The sequence below is a fragment of the Nannospalax galili genome, unplaced genomic scaffold (assembly GCF_000622305.1).
Source record: "Nannospalax galili isolate Female #2095 unplaced genomic scaffold, S.galili_v1.0 scaffold441, whole genome shotgun sequence".
NCBI classification, from domain to species: domain Eukaryota; kingdom Metazoa; phylum Chordata; class Mammalia; order Rodentia; family Spalacidae; genus Nannospalax; species Nannospalax galili.
In genome coordinates, this window is record NW_008348089.1 from 4,394,407 (window position 1) to 4,408,367 (window position 13,961).

Consider the following 13,961-nt stretch of genomic DNA (forward strand, 5'->3'; position numbering starts at 1 on the left):
CACACATACACACACATACACACACACATACACACACACATACACACACACATTCTGAAAAACGATGCTTATTTTCCATTTTGAAATATATCCCTCATAGGTAATAGATATTTTGAGTCATTTACATATGACAGTTTAGCTTAAAGAGTAAGTTTAGCTAATCTTACTATTATATCATTGACTACTACAAACCAAAAGAAGTTAGCATGCCACTTCTTTTGAAGATTTGAAAGGAGATATGAATTCCTCAGAAATGAACACAATATCACTTGCTTCTGAAAAGAGATAGTACTGAGAATTGAAAGAAACCAGTGACCAATATTCAGTGTTAATATTTACTCCTGTAAAATCAGAATGAAAATGTGCAATGTCCAGGAAGGTAACATTTTAAACAGTCATGTCAGAAATGAGCTCAAATGACAGGGATGAGGTAACTCAGAAAGGATGAAACTGTCCTTGCATTCACTCATCTGTCTAACCTTATGCGCATCGTTCTACACTGCACTTTCTACAACTGAATCCCATTTAGTTATGACTCAGGGCCTTATTTACTTCACTGATTGTATTAAGCCTGCACAAATCATCAGAAAGCTTTAATTTGGTCTCCATGGGCTTTTTGTACTTCCCAGAAATGGTAACAAGGTATTTTAAATCTACGAGACTTTAGGTACACATCTCACGACATCACAATAATCTGTCAAATAAATTACACTACACATATAATTCTCAACTTCCTGTGATAACTAAAAGAACCAACCCTGTAAATAAGAGGGGGGAAAGGCAAAAACATTTCCTTCTGTGATATTCTTACAACCTTAGGTTTCAGTATCCAGCTGGTTCTTACCATCTGAAAAATTACAATGGTGACATAGTAGATAATACAGCTGGATTCAGAGGTATCTACAGGAACAAAGAAAGTATTAGACAATGCTTCAGAAGGGCTTAGTCATCAAAATAGCTTATACTCCTGTTAATGACCAAGGATGAATTTATAATCAATATTATTGGTATCCAAGTTAATGATCTATCTTACTTGTTTAATTTGAGATCAAGGAATAATCTGTTAAATCATTAATTACTATTATGAAGGTGTATTTGTATTAGTAATGGAACATGCCTACAATAATTCCAGCCCATATTATTATACAGTAACCACAAGAACTTCATGTATATCCCCATTTTGCACTTGAAGATACTGAGGTTCAGAGTCATTCAGTATATTCAAGGTCCATAGACAACCATAAACACCGCTTTTTATTTTTTGTCTTTTTTGAGGCAGTGTCTCCTTATAGCCCCAGGCTGGCCTCTAACTCACAAAGATCCACCTGCCTCTGCCTCCCAAGTCCTGGGATTAAAGGCATGTGCCACCACACCCGGCAAATCCTGCTTTTAAAGAATATGTACATATAGGCCGATGTCTAATTTCATGGCTCATGAACTTAATTTCTAGGTTTTTCAAAGCAAGGTAAATGACATCAAATTTAAGTCTTACATAGTAAACTAAATGTAGACAACATGAGTGTTTGGGCTTAATATGGAAAGTCAAACTTTAAAAGAAGGTCAGATGCAGCTTTAGATCGGTACTCCATTGAGAGTAAAAGAAAGAAGTGAACACATAAGCCAGGACCCAAATGAAGCCAATGGAAAGACAGTGAAGTTAACCAGCAAAGACCACAGGGCAGCCAGCAGGAAGCACAGAGCAATTACTGCTGATGCATCCCCTTTTCTCCTAGAATATGCAATTTCCTATCAACACTGACATCTTATATGTTCCTTTTCAAAATGAGTGTTCCAATGTTGTTGTTGTTGTTGAAAATTACTAGCTAATTCAGCAAAATCCTTCATAAGCCCAGAACAGGATATGTGGAAATGATTTTTATAAACAGACATAATCTAGACTTATGATTTAAAATTAATCCCAACAGAACTGTGTGCTTTTGTGTTTTGTGACCTGGGCTCTTGTGTTTTGTGGGAACCTCAACTTGCTACTCCACCACAAAGATAATGAATGAAGTGGGCATGCTTTAGAATTAACATGTCAAACTCTGAAAGCAAACACACTCACCTCCATCCACACAATGGACTGGGAAATGATCCCAGGTGTCTGAGATATTCTAGAACTAAGGATGAAGAGGCCAAATGACCTGTGAAGTTTAGCATGGAACCAAGCTTGTACGTCCCCAATTAAAGCTGCAGAAACCATTTCCAGTAAAATTATGGGTGGGGCCAGGCTGGAAGATACATATCTGGGGACCTAGTTCCTGAGACAGTTCCATCAGTACAGTTCTGGAAGACAAGAGATCTCTAGAAGAACAAGTATTCTCTGAGTTCTTAAAAACTAAATTTAAAGTTAGGATAATTGTTCAGGCAATTATGTTGGCATAGTAACACTGCAAATATACATAATGTGGTTCCTAAAAACTTAATATCACTTGAAGAGAATGCACAAAACCAAGAGTTAAATGCAAGAAATATTAATATAGGAAGCCAAGTGATTTTTTTCCCTCAAATTAAACAAATAATCGAATCAGTAGGAATTTGACTATCAGTACTACTGATAATAATTTGAAATAGTAAAGCCATCTTTAATTTGTCAACATGAATTTAAACTATGTTTGTGACAACCCAGTAGACTCATTACAAATCTGGATATAGCTAAATGTGGTTTTTAATCCAATAAACTGCATTTCAGAGTTACTTTAAGATACATAGGTAATTCTTTTACCAAGTCAGTAACATAAAAGTCTGATTAAAATTTGAGTTATGTTGCCATAATCCATAAACTCTATCTACAGTTGCTGAATGGGAAGAGAAGAAAGTACGTACTGCTCTTATGAGGGAACTAGTATGAGAAAGAACACTTGAGTGATAATAAAAGGACAAATATTTACTTCCTATTAACACAGTTTTGAAGTTGCTAAAGATACTTCTAAATGAAAGAAAATGTAGCCGAATGCATATTGCTAAAACATAGTTGTTGACTGAAATTATATAATACAATTGTAGTTAGTGAGAGGAAAGGATTCAAAGAAAAAGTTATACAAAATTATTATATAAACTATATGATATAGACTATAAAATGCATTGTGATGCATTCATAATATTGGGGACTTGCTACTTTAAGAGTGTGCACAATGAGACACAAAGAAGGCTTCCAGTTAGGGAATAATACTGAGAATTATTTCCTGTATCTATTAATAAACTGCTGTTTGCATTACTGAATATTTTTTTTCCATTTAGAGATATAGCACACTTTGTGAATTCATATTTGGTGGCTATTCAAGGTTTTTCTACTTTCTGATTACTGAAAATAATGCTGCCATGAAAAATTGTCATATAGTTTATATCTACGTTAACATTTTCTTAAACATAATAGTAATGTATTTCTTGGGGGTTGGAGAGGTGGCAGAGCAGTATTTTAAAAAATTGCCTTTACTTCTTCAACGTAGTCTCTTAAAAATGCTTTGAGCAATATATATGGTCAGGTTTTATAATTCATAATCTACTATGTTACCTACATTTTTCAATCAAGATACACATTAAATCAGCTAAGTATAGTTTCATAGTTAATTTGGAGAAAAGCTAAAATGGACACACAGTTTCTTGGAAGATAAATGGGACCTCTTTATTTTCTGCTCTTATTTTGGTCATTAAAATAATAGGTTATAAAAGAAATCTTAAAGATTTCATTAAGAATGTGATTGTTTGAGAATGTCTATTTTTAAATTATTTAATATCTTCCTCAAAATTCTACTTTATTCTTCAAAGTCCTTCAAAAATTCTAACACTAGACAGGTTTTAATGCTTCCATAGATAATTTTCAACATTTACATTATTCAAAACCTCCACTTCCCAGGATAAAAATGATACAAACATGTAAATAATTGGATGAATAATTTTAACCTGATATTTATTAATTAAAACTGTTAATAACAATTTAAAATTCATCATATCATTGTTAGATACACTTTTCTGTTTTTATTGTAACAGTAACTTCTTAAAACTATTCTGTTCATTTCGTAAAAATAATGTTCTATCTTATATCCTACTAATAATAAGCAAAACTCGTTAGACCAACTATCTTAGATCCACTCTATAAACATAAGTAAATGAACAAAATTTGAACAGTAACCAGTGGCTAGTGAGATTAATAAAAATACTCCAGCAATATAATCTGCATATCAAACAGTTTCAGAAGTTGATAACAAGGGCACATTTTTCAGACATCTAATTTTATTTCTCATCCCTTTCATGTTTGTCTTTTAACACTCTCCTGCCAAACTAATTTACTATCTTTAGTGCAATATTTGCTTTTTCTTCTTCCAAATCCAATTTGAATAGATTACTCTTGATTTCATTATTTTTAGACTAAAACTGTGATCAAAATAAAATATAAAATGATTTAGTATCTTAGTCTGTGCTACTCTAGCAAAACACCTTGCACTGAGTTAACTGTCAAAGAATGGAAATGTATTGCTCACACTTCTGAATGCTGATTTCCAAGATCACGGGCTAGCAGAATCTGTCTGCTGAGTTATCTTTTTCCTTTCATAGGAATAGTCTTCTTGATATGGCCCCTGAAGGCAAAGGCACAAGAACCTCGCTCTGCCGTCTTTTATAAGGACTCGAGTCCTGTGCACAAAGGCAGATCATCATGCCATCAGCTTCCAAATCCCCTGTCTCTCATTATCACCACAGTTGGAATAAAGGTTCAACATGAAGTACAAGAAAATGACAAAAAATCCAAAACCTTAGCAACCAGAATGGAATAATTTCATGAATAATGAGTGCTTTACCAAAAAAAAAAAAAGTGGAAATAAGATTATCACCATCACACACAGAAAACTACTACTATAAGAACTTTCAGTCAAATTCTTAACAGGAATGATACGTTGAGTATAATAAAAATGATCTAAATGGCTAATTTTCAAAGGAAAATATTAATTTACTCCAGTGAGCAGAGAGAATGGAAGAAAGAGCTTTAACGTTTGGAAAGGTGTGGAACCTTATAGCCAAGGTCAGGCCTTTGGGATCCCAGCAGGAGATTGCCGGTTTGCATCTAGTGTCTACAGGTTTTCCTTGTAGCCATGTTACTTGCCATGAGCATACCTGAAATGTCACTGAAATTATTTCAATACTCGACCTGGCAGTTATCACAGAGAAAGCCAAATCAAGAATTCTGGTAGAAAGTCCTATTTTAAAGGAATGCCCCATTTCCACCCAACTTATAAAAATGTCATAAAGCTTTTTATTGTAAACTATGCATGCTTGTTTTCATATTAAATTTCAATTAAGACAGTAACTTGCGATATAGTAACACCATCAGAAGTTGAACACAGGATAAAATTTACCAAAAAAGAAAGTACTCTCAAAGGAAAGCAACAGAAATAGTCAAACATCAAAGCCCAGGTTTAACTGCTATTTTACAAATCTAATTTCATTTCCGTCTGAATCGAACAACAAAATAAAATAATCAAAATCAACAGTAGACGGCTTATGGACCTTACCTTCTTGAACAGCTTGAAAAGGGTTGTTGCCATCAACAAATGTCACTGAAAATGTGATTTTCTCAGTCTGTAAGATTTCCTCATTCTGGTTGAGGTCACCAACTGCTGTGCGGAATACCTCATCATCCTTTTTGGCAGATTCGTCAAAAATTGCTCCTAGAAAGAAGTGAGTGTTGCCATTAAACAATCACATAAACATTCTGTCATGATCTCTGGAAATATGCCAAAGAGACATATATATTTGAAAAGCATGTACTTTGACTTAAAGCATGCATAATCTTCCTTACAGAGGAAGGCTGACAGCAGAGCTGGACTATATCACTTCTTCCAAGTGAGGATGAGGAATAGCACTCGAAACTGTTACTGTAGGGAACGTGTAGGAAAGACAATATAGTAGGTTTATAGGACAGTAGCTAATACACTGAAAGTTTTACAAGAACTTTCGGCACCACAGTTTGAAGAATCTCTGTGTGGGTGTGAGTAAAAGGAAATACAATTCAGGACATTTCTTTGTACAGAAATTGAAGTTCTCTTATTAATTTTGTTTTTCTAACTTTTCTTGCACCCATTTTTCCTTCCCATTCTTGAATTTGGCTTTTCATAAACTTTACATTATTAATCCAATAATATTTATAGAAAATGTAGGTGGAGGCAAATTTCAAAACTTAGGAAGGAAGAGTTTTCCAGGCAGTTGGGTAGTTACTCATTTGATCTCACCACAATGGTGACAGTATGAAGAAGACCCATGCAAGCTTAAACCAGATAAAATTCCAGTGTAGAAGTGAAGAAATGGGTAAGAAGCCCCAAACATAGATGAGGATAATTGGCAACCAATAACTGCTGGGAGGGGAAGGTTCAGTTTTCTTAAACTATGTGAGGCTGGGGAGGTTAACCAGGCTCCAGTGGGTGGACTCACACTGCTGGAGGGCATTGGGTACACAAATTTGACTTGAAGGAGATATATAGACACAGATATAGATATAGATGATATAGATAAAGATAGATATAGATATAGATGATATAGATAGATGATAGATAGATAGATAGATAGATAGATAGATAGATAGATAGATAGATTAGCTGATGGATAGATAGATATAGATAGATGATGATGATGATAGATAGATAATAAAAATACATTGTATCGAATCCTCAAAATTTTATTTAAAAGAATGTTAAAAAGTCTTCCTTTGAAGAACTAACTTAGCCGCTAGCAAGTGAGCAGGACTTTTCTCAAACCAACACACTAATGATGATGATGAGCTTCACAGTTCACTCTTGTCCCTAAGGGCAATGGTGAGCTCATTGGCTCTCTCTAGTCAAGTATAATGCTGTCCACAGTATACTGGTTTACACTCCGATGTTCCTAGAGCATATTGTTTGATTTCAAATCCTGATTCTGCCACTGTAACATGTATGCCTATCAGTTCCTCAGCCTTATGCACACCATATGTAACACATGATACATCTACCTGAGTATTGTTAAGTATTAATTTCAATCTAAAATAAGTGGTGAAAAAATTAGTGAATGTCTTAATATTTGTTAGCACACTCTGGCTTTTTGGAAATGAAACACTGTAATTTATCATATGGATGAATCTGGAGGACATTATTCTGAATGAAATAAGCCAGGCAGAAAAAAAATATGCTGCATGATTTCACTTATATGTGGAGTCTAAAAAGCCAAACTTAGAGAAGTGGTGAGTACAGGGAGGTTGCTAAGCATGGGAAGGGAGAGGAACTAGGAGAAGGGTTAAAGTACTGCAAATCTGCATCATGGTGCTCACACAATCTAACACAGCAGGAGAATCGTAGCTAGTAATAGCATATTATTTACTGAAAATGGACCCAGAGGGTGGAGTTAGGTGATCTAACTCTATTATGTGCACAAAGGTGACTAAGAAAGGGATGAGGACATCAAGTTGTTGAATCACCATGGCCACTTCCCTATGATATTATGTAAATATAAAATCATCAAGCAAGAGGTTTGGAGAGATGGCTCAGTAATTAAGAGCACTACTACTATTGCAGAGGACCAGGTTTCAAATTCTAGCACCCACATGGCACCTAACAACTATCATAACTCTAGTTCCAGGGGATTTGACACCTTTTTTCTGACCTCTATGGGCATTGCATGGCACAAGTGGACTTACATGCAAGCATAACACTCATACACATAAAAGAAAATTAATACATATTTTAAAATAATCAAATGATATATATTAAAATGCAAAATAAAATAAAGCGCTGTAATTCAAACAGAGCTTAGCATTTTATTGTTTTTCATAGTAGGTTTTGCATTTAATCTTTTAAGTTATATATTATCTATGTCTACATTATATTACCAGAAACATCCAGTTATGGAAGTAAAGATTCAGTACAAGAAATGTGCCACATATTTGTTACAAGCAAAGTTTTTTATGACAAGGGCCAGAGCCTCAGTCCTCACTCCAGTGTCCTTGCTCCAAATTACTGTGGGACTCTGACTTTCAGACTATCCCTATGAGGAATGATAGTTGCAGTGTAGTCCTCGACTTTATTGAAAGTCTGCAGGCGCTTTTTATTTGAGCACACACAGTTTATTTGTATTATTCTAACCCTTCCAATTGAAAGCAGGTACTTGTTTTAAAGTAGCTATCCTTTTAACTACAGATGTCTAGATAATTAAAAACAGTATTATTCCCAGGTTAAGAAAAATAATAACTATAGACCCATCTAGATGATATGCAAGTTTGTTACAGTTCTTTATCAATTTACTTGTTGTATTTGGAGATAGCAAAAAAGAAATCGTGTATAGATATAAAAAGAACATAACTCAATTTCCAGGGAATCCAATGTTCTCTTCTGACCTCTGTGGGCACCACATAAGCAGGTGTATCTACATACATGCAGGCAATACACTCATACACATAAACTAAAATTAAAAAAATATTTTTGAAAGAGCTTCTTATTGTATGTTTAAATATAATACAGTTCGTGAGTTGTCTGGCTTGCTCAATCAGTAGAGCATGAAACTCAAATATAATACAGGTATTATATGCAAACATACAAAAATTACATACACAAATTTACATATAACACACTCATTTTTTTCAGATACACATGGGTAGATAAGTGAAGAAACTTCCCATGAACAGTTATGCTAGTTTTATGTAACTGTTATTAAGTCCCCAAACTTTGCAGTGAATGTAAGAGGAGATGATTAAACATGTTATTCAATGTGTCAGTCAGTATTCTTAAAAGCAAGCATAAAACTAACGTCAGGTTCTACCAGGTGTGAAAGGTTACTTTTACCCTTTCTACCCCAGACAGCCTCCTGGTGAAAACCTGCTCCCCAAAGGAGCATTTTGGGTGAACCTGGCTCTCTCTGATCACTGCTCTTTTGTACTTACACAGATTGTATTAATACTATGATTTGGCCTCTGTATCTCCTGCCTTTCATTCCTGTCCATGCTGAGCATATGAGAGAAAAGAGTAAATAAATAACTGACACATAAATGAGGCATATCCCCATTATGTTATTATATACTTTGTAAATGAATAGTTTTATTACTATAGCTAACTGAATAGAGTATCCCTTCATTTTTAACCCATCCTATCATTTCTGAGACATGCAGAATCATACTTTGAGGCTAAGAGTCTGTAAAAATATTCAATGTATCCTATTGACTTAAGCCATTTTAATGATGACTCGTTTAAAAATGGTATAGTTAGTTATAAGCTACGTATCAATAGTTATATTAAATATAATACTACCAGATCTGGATATATCAACTTTTATAGCAATGCATTATGAAATGTGCTATCAATCTTTCTGTAGTTGAAACTGAAGTAACCAGTTCATTTAAGCTAAATAAATAACTGTTGATTCACATGTTTATAGACCTACGCTTCAAGTTGTTATGGAATCTAAGTGGGTCTTCACAAGGAATGTCTGTTAATCAACCTTATGTTGTTAGCGGGTGATGTGTCTGACTTCTGCTGAGTATTGGTTAGACATTTTTATCAAAGGCATTTTACTATTGCCTGACACAACTTTTATACATGAAAACAGACTTACAGAAAACTGGAGCAGCGATATCAAATTATCTGGTGCTGAATTAAGACATCCTAAAAAGAAAGGCATGAAAGACAACGTTCATCTTCCTGCAAACAGCAAGGAAGTGTGCAGAAGAGCTCATCTTACTGCAAACAGTATGACCAAACAGCAAATCTTAGCCAACACTTCAAATCCCAGCCACTTATTTACTGGTTTTCGTTTAGCTATAACATCTCATGTTAAACTTGGATTTTTGCCAAAAAAGGACATGCAATATTTTGAATGAAAGGTAAGCTTGTGGGAGAGAAACTGATCAGATTCTCTTCAAGAATGTCAGGACGGGAGGTCCCTAATTTCATTCATTTTCCAGTCAGCAGTGGAATCCACACACAGTGCTAGAGAATACAGATTTCCAGTGAACGATGACAAATTTAGGCAAAATCTATAAAATATAACTGTGAAATTACAGTTGATAGTACTCTACAAGCCAATTTTAATTACTAAATGTCATATAAAAATACTAATGAGCCGGGCGTGGTGGTGGACGCCTGTAGTCCCAGCACTTGGGAGGCAGAGGCAGGCAAATCTCTGTGAGTTCAAGGCCAATCTGGTCTACATAGTGAGTTCCAGGACAGCTGGGGCTGCAGGAAGACCCTGCTTCAAAAAGACAAAAAATAAAATAGAAAAAAAAATACTAATGCAACTCTGCTCATGGAAACTGATAAAATTGTATAGTTCAGTTATAAAACTGGAATGTAACTGAAAAAATAGTCCATAGTATCAATTAGAATGAATAGAATTATGTTGTAGCAAACACATAAAGTTTCCATATTATATCTACTTCCTCTTTGGGTGTTTCAGTAGCCTTAAATACACAATTGTCCAAACATGATGGACACATGCTTGTGTTTGCACATATATTTTATGTACTTCAAATAAGACAAGAGTGGAACATTAAACCAGTTTAAAAATATTCACATTTGTATATATTTCTGGTTAACAAACAATTTATAAAAGCAAATTTATCCTCCTAAATCTCCTTTCTCCATTTCTTGTCACTATTTGTGATGTAGTCTTCACTTTAGGTGCACACCTTATTATTAAGATAGTATTTCCTGCTCAAACAAATTATTTTATATTTATATAATCCAGAAACATTTACTAGCTTCTGCTTTTATTAAGTTGGGCACTCTCTTACATAGGATACCAAATGCAGATAGAGGAATATGATGTAAGTTACAAGTACATCTAAATTACCAGAATACTTGAAAATGTATTTGAATGTGAATTTATCAGACGCATTCTCATGATCCTAGAAGAATCAAATTGTTAAGCAAGGTATTAATTACATACTTTATTTTTAGTTTGAATATTTAAATTACCTTATGTCTTATAAATACTATAGGAAAGCACAGGAAACAATTTTTGTTGATAAGACAGTAGAAAAAGAAAATATCTTCACTGAGCTCAGGATTACCTTTAAAATACTGAGAAAAGTCTCCATGTAATATCATATTGAAGTATCTGCCTACCCATCCACAACTTCATCCATTCCCCAGTTTATCCACCTATCATATATCTTACACCTATCATCTATACATTTATCTTCTATCTATCCATCCATTATTTTATGCATTATATGAAAAATTAAATAATTATTTTTAAAATAAGAGACAAAAATCTGTATTGCTTTTATACAATCAATTTAAACTTAAAATTATTTTATCTAAAAGACAGAATAGGAACAATTGATCTGATTAAGTTCAGTCAGATTCCTCAGCTGAAAATTGAAAAAATAGATTATTATATATTTCAGTCAAAAAGCCCAATGCTTTATAGACTGGAAGATGGCTTAGTGGTAAGGGTACTCACTAATCTTCCAGAGGATCTGAATTCAGTTCTCAGCACCCAAGTTAGGTGCTTCATAACACCTGAAACTCCAGCTCTAGGTGATCTGTTGCCCTCTTCCGACCTCTGTAGGTACCTACACACTTGTTGTATTTACTGATACACACACACACACACACACACACACACACGCATGCATGCACACACACATACACACACACATACAAAATTCTTTAGCTAATTTGAAAATAATTAAAAATAATGCGGTTGTTTCATTACATGGTGTGAATCACTAAAACGTTTTGAAGAAAGTGTTGATTCTCTCCAACCTCTACTCCCAGCTGTTGTCCTTTTTATTCTGTCTTCCTATGCAGTCACACACATTCTTATACGGACCTAGTCATCAGATGAAGCATTCATGGCTATGAATACTTTGTGTGAATGTTTGGGGGGGTATATATTATACCATATCACACACATATTTGATAACGTATCTGATAATTTGCTCATGAATCCTTAATAAAAAGAGCTGAGTCACAGTAAAATACGACAATGATGCCATTGGCACACACAGTCATTCCTTTGTCTTGAAAGGCTCCACAGTAAAATGCAGGTAATAAAAAGAAAGAAAAAATATAACTTTGGGGGAAATTCATTGGTTGGGATAGCATTTACACCTCTGCAAAATTATTCAGAATCAGTAAGTCATCATCCTTATAAATTAAACACGCCTCTGGATTTTTAAAAAATATTTCATTTATTATTTTTATTTTATGTGTATGCATGTATTGCCTGCATGTAGGTAAGTGCACCTGTGCTGTGCAATTCTCACGGAGGACAGAAGAGGCCATCAGATCCCCTGGAACTGAAGTTACAGACAGTTGTTAGCTGCCATGTGGGTGCTGGGATTCAAACCTGGGTCTTCTGCAAGAACAGTCAGTGTTCTTAACCGCTGAGCCATCTCTCCAGCCCCCACAGTGAGAATTTTTAATTCTAAGAATTTCCAGTAATAAATATTAATTGTCCTGTAAGCAGAGTCCCAAATTGAGAAATTTGTGATGTTTTTAGCTACAAATTGTAAATCAGGTATGCACTTCACAATGAGTAACTTTTAAAAATAAGCAAAAATAAGTAACAAAAAGTATAAATACAAAATTAGCTTTCTACAATACTTCTGTATCCAACTGTGATCTGTTCTAAAATGAGGTTGAACATGATCAATAATTCCAGGCAGTAGTGAAACATTGCTATTTGCACTAATATTGTGATAGAGAGAGATGAATACCATCTCTGTCATCGTTGATCATCTTAGTCCCCCAGTGGAGCTGTGGCTTCAGTGTGGTGATCATTACAGCGGAAGGAAAGACTGTGTGCACCTGTGCATGTGTTTACATTCATACACAAAACACAATTATGTGTATAAACACTTATTTTTTAATGTAAACAGGCATTGAAGAAGATTTTCATAATTATTTTTCCTTCCCCGGGAGGCAAATTTTCACCAGTTCACCTTATCTAACCCTTCACAAGCACTCTGAACACTCAAAGAAACCCAAAATAATTACCAATTTTGTGGAAGAAAGTGGAGGGCATCAAATTCTTGAGAGAAACAGCATTCTGAATTACAGAAATTCATACTGTTTCTTTTTCCCAAGATTGCATCAAATAAAATAATAGCAATAGTATTCAACATTCATTAGTACTAACCACTGTAAGAAGCAGGGACAAGCATCATTTCATGTAGTTAGTGATAACTCATCGGGAAGAGATGATGTTCAGATTCAGTGACCTTCCCACAACCCAAGAGCTTGAGAACTGCTGCCAAATTTGCAGCTGTTAGTTTCTAATGGAACTCCCTATAACGATGCCTTTCACATTGGGCATTATATAGCCACTGTAACAGATTTATACATAAACAAATGTTGCAAGGTATACAGTGCTTTCATAATAATTATAATACCAGTTTTCTTGTACCTAGAAATTGTAACATACTTTAATCTTACTTTGGCTTGATAAAATTAAATTTAGTAACTACTATCCTCAGGCCTCTTGGGGTAAGTCTACAGAGCAGCTCTCCGCGCTGGGACTCCCTAAGCCACATTCACCCTTCCATCCCCCCCCCCACCGTTCTATACTCCTAGTTTGAGCCCTGCGCCACTCCTAGTCTTGGGGACCCAGACACCTGGGGAACCAATACTGCTTCCTGACCCTTCTCACCCAGAGCAACCCAGTCCCTTTCTTGGGCTCCAGGAGCACCACTTCTGGTCCTGGCCCTGCCCTCACCTCGCTCTGCTTCCCTGGGCCTGCACCACCGGCTAACTCTCCTAGCCTGCACTACTATCCTCAGGCCTCTTGGGGTAAGTCTATAGTGCAGCTCTCCGCGCCGGGACTCCCTAAGCGACATTCACCCTTCCATCCCCCCCCTCGCCGTTCTATACTCCTAGTATGAGCCCTGCACCACTCCTACTCTTGGGGCCGCAGACACCTGGGGAACCAATACTGCTTCCTGATCCTTCTCACCCAGAGCAACCCAGTCCCTTTCTTGGGCTCCAGGAGCACCACTTCTG

The 13,961-nt window shown here is 35.4% G+C and overlaps 1 protein-coding gene across 2 annotated transcripts in view; it reads right to left on the bottom strand.

The window, feature by feature from the left end:
* The window catches only part of Grid2 (glutamate ionotropic receptor delta type subunit 2), a 1,595,433-nt gene that overhangs the window by 1,272,289 nt on the left and 309,183 nt on the right, over positions 1-13,961 (bottom strand). For both annotated transcript variants that reach the window (XM_008844624.2, XM_008844623.2), the window contains exon 2: positions 5,508-5,663. In XM_008844624.2, the coding sequence (XP_008842846.1) occupies positions 5,508-5,663 (156 nt within the window). The remainder of the gene's footprint in view (positions 1-5,507; positions 5,664-13,961) is intronic.